Genomic DNA, 7387 nt, shown 5'->3' on the forward strand with positions numbered 1-7387 from the left:
TATATATATATATATATGTTCATGGAGTTTCAGAGTCTATGAGGTTTCTTCCACAAAAAAAAAATAAAATATATTGCTTCTGAACGATCAATAAAGTTCTTTGATTTTTTTTATATCTTACAATTCAGAGTTACACAGTTCCCAGTCCAGAAAATGTACCACCACTTCAAACCTCACTCTCTTTGTTTAGTTTTGTCAGTTGTACATCTTAAGTAAAGATTTAAAACAGTGTGCTGCAGTCTAAAACAAGATCATTATTGTAAATAAAAACATGTTCTTAATAGCTTGCTTGGTTAAATAAAGGTTTGATAACAATAACAGAAGAAGTTCATTAAAGGCCAAAGTTTGTTCTTTTACTCCAGAACAAGTTTAATAAAATGACAGCACTGACATCTTGTGGTCAGTTAGTGCTACTACAGAGAATTCATGTTTTTTTTTTATATATATATATTCAAAATCAAATACAGGAATCTTAGTGTGTTTGGTTGGACAGATTTAGGTTTTCGTTTGCCACATAATTTGGTAAGGATTGACTGTGGGGTCAGAATGGGAAATATACTGTATGTTTTTTTTTGCTTTTTTTTAATCATTACTTTGATGCAATGCCATATCATCGGGGCCTGCAAAGCCTTCAGTGAAGGCCTAAAATTATCTGAGGAGAAGTATCTAAGTCACAGAGAAAAATATTTTTTAATATAGGTACACATTTGTCCAAAATATATTTGAGATAACTCCAACTGTATTGCTGGCTTCTTTCACAGCGGCTCCACTGCTGTCAGACTGTTTTTTCACACAAAAGTTCCTAACCGATCAGATTTTAGCCCACACTTGTTGCTAGGTTCATGAAAGTCTGCCTTATGCTCATACAGTCAATGCTTCCGTCCTCATTTTAGGTTTTGCGGGCGGCTTTCCTTAAAAACACTGCTGATTAAACCATAACCATATATGGATTAAACGCATTTACGTTGATTCAACCAATCAGAATTTGAGTTAGTCTGTAGCTTCATTAAGGGAGAAGATGACATAATCGCCTCTGACTGGATGGTCAAACTTCGTGCTGCCAAAAGCTAATTTCTTCTGGACCTTGTTTCAGGCAGTGGACAGTAGCTGGACTTATTTTTTGTTTGAATCAGTCTCTGTTTTGCAATTAACAATAAAAGAAGATGAATAAGTTGATTTAGTTGTGGATTTATTGCACAAGCCATTCTTAAGATTGATTTCCAGAGAAACTGGACATTGTCAAAAAAGACCAGCCAACCCTGAAGCTAGTGAGCCTGTCTAAGCAGGAAAAGGATTTGTCCATCACTTTCAACCTTCCAGCAGTCTGTCTGGCAAGTGTGATGGAGTTTTATGACAATGTTGCAGCTTCAGAATGCATTGAGCTGTAGCGTCTCATTACCGTGCTGACAGCTTCATGGCAAGATTTCAGACAATATCATTTCCCAGACAAAAGACAGGTTTCAAGGCCACGATAAACTAGTGATTATAATCCTCATCGATCCAGAGAGACTTTGGGAGCACCAGGACAAACTTCCTGCACACTTCTCCCTCAAGCTACAGTGCTCTGATCTGTCTATGAAAACAAATCATAACACTATCATAAAATAGTTCATATTAGCAAGGATTGTTTTGGCAGAGGGAGACTGAAGGGTCACCTCTGAACTGCACAGGCTGCCACTGATGTAACGTATCTCTGCTGGTTTTTATTAAAAAGTTGAAAGACAGTATCCCTATTGACATGGTCCCAGGCTGCATCTTGGTATAGTGGTTTGCATTCACACTTCACAGTTAGAAGGTCCTGGTTTGAATATCAATGGAGATCTTTCTACATGCACAGGTTTAGTTATTTTACTCTAGCTTCCTGCAATGCTCCGAAAACAAGTTTTATAGTTTAATTTGTGATTCTAAATAGTCTCTTAGGTGTATTAGTGTGTGTGTGGTTGTTTCTCCTGTGTATGGCTATGTGATAGACCGATGAGGCTGTCATCCAACAATACCTTATAGGCCACAATAACCTTAAGATGAGGCATAAAGAAAATGGATTGATTGCTAAGGCTGTATAAGATTTTAACCTTGGTATAAAACACAATAATATCTAAAGTTATTGCAAATTAAAAAGAAAAAATGTGGACAAGCAAGAACCTAAGCAGTGAATAACTGTCAACTTTATTCAAAAATTTTATTATTTTCCTTTTCAGTTTAAGTTAAGTTTTTTAATTACCCTGGATGTGTTATATGTAGTGTCACATTCATTCATTTTTTGGGGCTTAGATTATAATTATTTTATTTTGAACAATCGTTTGAAACTGAAAACCCTTGTAGGTTGAGTCAGTTTTGGTAACAAATAAAAATAATTGTTTTCGATTAAAATGTTTACACATCAAATTGTAATTTAAAGCAAAAAAAAAAAAAGCAACAAAAAAGTGTTGGAAGTTTTCTATGACTTGCAATAAATGTTATGACCACAAGAGGGCGGCAACAAGCTTTTGATTAAAATATAGAAATCACAATTACATCCATTAAATCCTTCCTTCAACGTGTTTTTGTGGTTTAAATATAAAATGAGAATAAAACTGAATCTGTTTTTTCCCAGTTTAGTTTAAATGAAAAATATTTATATGATTTGGACTTCAGGGTCACCATATGTTTATTAAATAAGTTACAATATGGTCATGTAAAGGGTAGTTCTGGTCTGTCCAGATCATTATCCAATTTTTTCTGACAAATAAATTCCTGTGAACATATTTTAGCTTTAACTATCAGCAGCAAGGCTTCAGCAATATTACAAGATATCTGAGTTAAATGACTAAACTGATGTTTGTGTTTGTATCACTGTGGGACAACGAGTTTTGGCATTAAACTGAACTTGGTTAAAATACCAAATTCCTTAAACGTCCAAATTTATTAGAGATGTAATTTTAACTTATTGGAAATAAAATTAATGTGTTTTTGACACATTTGAAATATCACTCTAAAAATGTATGCTTTTTTTAACATTTACTCTCACTTGAGTAAATACTTTGAATCCCTCTACTTCAATTATATTTTTAAGCGAAGCTTGTCTTGGGAACATGTTTGGGTACTTCATGCAACTAAGCTCACCCAACCTGGCTGGGTTGTTAGCTCCTAGCACTGAGCTAAAAACAAAGCTCCATACAGAATAAAACATTAAATACGGGGATATTTCTTCTTCCACTTACAGAGACAAACCCTACAACCAGATAAGTAAACCGGGTTTTGACTCTAATCTTTTTTTAGGGTATAAACCTTTAATAAAACTCTCTATTCGGCAATACCCGAAAGAATTCTGTCAGGCAGACTTCCTTTCACAACAAAACGTCCACCTTTCGCGTTGCATTCTGGTAAATGTTGTAATAATTTGTTGACATGCCTTATTACGGCGGTTAATTGGGAGTGTATTCGTTATTTTTTCTGTTTTGCGGTATAACTATATTAATATACATAATTTAAAAATAAATAAATACATATGTACGTTGCAATATGCTGTGACTATTCGGAAAAAGAAAGACATATGACTACAAGTCCCACAAGTCAACTTCTGACGTCATCACGTTTTGCAACCAACCGTTGCTATAAGGAAAAAACAGCCGCTTCCGTGTTGTTCTGGTGCTATTCTAGCAAATAACAGCGTTAGCGGCGACAAATCTCTTCTGTCAGCCTCTCTGGAGTGAGATTAACATGCTTTTGTGAAGTTGACAGGCGGTTTCAGCTTTTTACCCAACGCAATGTCGCTCATGCAGGGCTCAAAGAAAAAAGACAAGCGTATTTTGTCCGGTACCTGCCCGGACCCGAAATGCCAGGCGAGGCTCTTCTTCCCCGCTTTCGGTTCCGTTAGCATCGAGTGCACGGAGTGCGGCCAGCGACATGAGCAGAAGAGCCTGCTGAATGTGGAGGAGGTGACCGATCCAGATGTGGTGCTGCACAATCTGCTCAGAAACGCCCTTCTCGGCGTCACCGGGGCCCCAAAGAAGGGGACCGAACTAGTGAAGGTGATGGGGCTCTCCAATTATCACTGCAAGCTTCTGTCCCCGGTCCTCACCAGGTACGGGATGGACAAGCAGACCGGGAAAGCCCAGCTGCTCCGAGAGATGAACCAGGGGGAGATGTTTGACTGCTCTCTGCTGGGGGACAGAGCCTTCCTGATCGAGCCGGACCATGTCGGCACGATGGGCTACGGGAAGGACCGGTCCGGCAGCCTCATCTATCTACACGACACTCTGGAGGACATCAAGAAAGCAAACGGCAACAGGGAGTGTCTGATCCCGGTGCACGTGGATGGAGACGGCCACTGCCTGGTCCATGCTGTGTCCAGAGCGCTGGTAGGCAGAGAACTCTTCTGGCACGCGCTGAGAGAGAACCTCAAGCAGAACTTCAAACAGAACCTGGCTCGCTACAAAACCTTATTTCAGGATTTTATTGATGCTGCAGAATGGGAGGACATCATCAATGAGTGCGATCCGCTCTTCACGCCCCCTGAAGGAGTGCCTCTTGGCCTGCGCAACATCCACATTTTTGGTTTAGCGAATGTCCTCCATCGACCCATAATCCTTCTGGACTCTCTGATCGGGATGAGGAGCTCTGGAGACTATTCTGCCATCTTCCTGCCCGGGTTGGTACCCGAGGAGCAGTGCAGGGGGAAGGACGGGAAGCCCAACAAACCCATCTGCATTGCCTGGAGCAGCTCCAGCCGGAACCACTACATCCCTCTGGTGGGAATCAAGAACACGGTGCTACCCAAACTGCCTGCTCACCTGCTGCCGAAGGCCTGGGGCGTCCCCCAGGAGCTCATCAAAAAATACATCCGGCTGGAACCTGACGGGAGCTGTGTGATCGGCGGCGACCGCAGCCTGCAGGACAAATACCTGATGAGGCTGGTCAACGCCATGGAGGAGGTGTTCATGGAGAAGCACAACATCCACCCGTCCCTGGTGGCTGATGTGCACCAGTATGTCTACAGAAGGACCGGGGTGATTGGCGTCCAGCCCGAGGAAGTGACGGAAGCAGCCAAGAAGTCAGTGATGGAGAACCGGCTGCACCGCTGCCTGATCTGTGGCGCCCTCTCCGAGCTCCACGTCCCCTCTGAGTGGCTCATTCCTGGCGGAAAGCTCTACAACCTCGCCAAATCCACTCACGGTCAGCTGCGGCCCGACAAGAACTACAGCTTTCCCCTGAACAACATAGTCTGTTCCTACGACCCCCAGAGGGACGCCCTGATCCCAGACTACAAGCTGAGCGGCCTCAACACCTGCAACTGGTGTCACGGCACCTCGGTGCGCCACATCCGTGGAAACGGATCCGTGGTTTACCTGGACGGGGACAGGACGAACACCCGCTCACAGGGTGGGAAATGTGGGTGTGGCTTCAAACATTACTGGGAAGGGAAGGAGTACGACAACCTGCCTGAAGCGTTCCCCATCACCTTGGAGTGGGGGGGTCGGGTGGTGCGGGAGACGGTGTATTGGTTCCAGTATGAAACCGAGCCGGCGTTGAACAGCAACGTGTACGACGTGGCCATGAAGCTGGTCACCAAACACTTCCCGGGGGAGTTCGGCAGCGAGATCCTGGTGCAGAAGGTGGTCAACACCATCCTGCACCACACCGCCAAGAAAAACCCCGGCGAGTACAACCCGGTGTCTATTGACGGGGCTCATGTCCAACGCCTTACTGACACGCCAGAGAGCCAGCAGGCGCCGGACCCTCAGCCGCCCACGAAAATCATCCTGACAGGTCAGAAAGCAAAGACCCTCCACAAAGAGGAGCTGACCATGAGCCGGACGGAGCGCAGCATCCAGCAGAGCATCAGCGAGCAGGCCTTCGTCTCTCAGAAACGGCGAACTGACAAGCTGAAGGGTCAGGGCCGGGCGGCTTCGCCCAGCGGGTCACCTGAAACCTCCTCCTCCTCAGCTCCATCCACCCCCACCAAGTCCTCCTCCTCTCCCTCCTCATCAAGCAAGGAGAAGAAGATCCGTGTGACCACCAGTGACGGCAGGCAGGCCATGCTGACCCTGCAGGCCCACACCACCTTCTCACAGCTGCAGGGGAGCGTCTACAACCAGTTTGGGGTTCCCCCCGCACAGCAGTGCATCCGCTTCGGCTTCCCACCCAAAGAGCTGCACCCCCCAAAGGACGGGGAGGAAAACGAGCCGGTGGCGCTGCAGCATGGCGACAGGGTGACGGTGGAGATCCTGAAGGGCCCCGAGGACAAGGGCCCGTCTGCCTCGGTGACCAGAGCGTCCAGCTCTCAGTCCGGCCTGCACTCGGCGAAGAGCGACGAGTCGGTGACGCCCAGGATGAGCGGCCGTGAGCTCCAGGACAGCATCGACCTGGAGATGTCGTCCCTCTGCCTGCTGGCCGCCCTGATGGGTGAGAACACTCCCCCCTCCCTCACAAACAGCACATGCACTTTATCAACTCACATCATCTGCAGCAGTACTTTGTTCTGCTGAATCATTTCTCTCTCACTAAATTTAGTCTTTGAGCTGATTAACTGGACAAATATGCAGAAAATATTACTGTAAAAATTTTGTTTAAAGTGATCTCATTTTTAAGCCAAAAGTACTTTCTGTCAGTTTATTTTAAAAATTCTAATTTTAATTTTCATCTTTTATGGGTTTTGACTGGAAATAAGGAACATGAGTTTGAAAATCGTAAATGAAATCCGAGTCCAACGGATTCAATATTTTTGGCCCAGTGACCTTCAAAACTGCAGATTTTTTACACCTGATCCTCCTGGAGGATTCTGCAGCTTTATTTACTGTCAAGCTCACAAGTTAAACTCCCACTCGGATCCTCTTGGGATCTGTTTGAAAAGCGGTGGTCTTTCAATCATACTTAACCTTTTTTAACCTTTTTTTTAAGCCAAAATCAAATAATCAGTATTTTTTTCTTGGACGTAGTTCTTCAGAGCGGCAGGAGTTTATTCGAAATTTTTCTCCAAGTTGTTGTAATAAATGTTGGCGCGTAGCAAACCGTCCCTCTCCTCCTCTCCATTGCTGCGAGCTCTCTGTTTACAAGCTCTCCTGCTAGCTTACAGCCCCGCTCAACCCCAACCTAGCATTACTGGTGCAGCAAAAACGGCGAGCAACATTGTAGCTATCCAGTCATGCAGTTCTGATCCAGGTTATGGCTCACTTAACGAAAACTAAGACGTACATGGATCTAGTCGTCTACAAGTGGATGCATCAGAATGGAGCAGAGCAGAGAGCTTGTGGCCCATCCAACATATTTTCTACACCACAAATAAACTATTTTTCAAATGTAATTTTTTTCTTTGCTCCTGATTCATGGCTTTAATCTTTATTTTCTTTATATGCTTCCTCTATCATGAGAAAAATGCTAAAAGAAAAAAGATAGAAACACCAAAAAC

The 7387-nt window shown here is 44.1% G+C and overlaps 1 protein-coding gene across 2 annotated transcripts in view; it reads left to right on the forward strand.

The window, feature by feature from the left end:
• The first annotated feature begins 3454 nt into the window (after positions 1-3454).
• vcpip1 (valosin containing protein (p97)/p47 complex interacting protein 1) overlaps positions 3455-7387 on the forward strand; it is an 11176-nt gene continuing 7243 nt past the window's right edge. For both annotated transcript variants that reach the window (XR_002918872.2, XM_024268656.2), the window contains exon 1: positions 3455-6384. Coding sequence is in view for 1 of the 2 variants with exons in the window: in XM_024268656.2 (XP_024124424.1) it covers positions 3747-6384 (2638 nt within the window). In the remaining variant the exon portion in view is untranslated. The remainder of the gene's footprint in view (positions 6385-7387) is intronic.

This window comes from Oryzias melastigma, linkage group LG17 (genome assembly GCF_002922805.2).
Source record: "Oryzias melastigma strain HK-1 linkage group LG17, ASM292280v2, whole genome shotgun sequence".
NCBI classification, from domain to species: domain Eukaryota; kingdom Metazoa; phylum Chordata; class Actinopteri; order Beloniformes; family Adrianichthyidae; genus Oryzias; species Oryzias melastigma.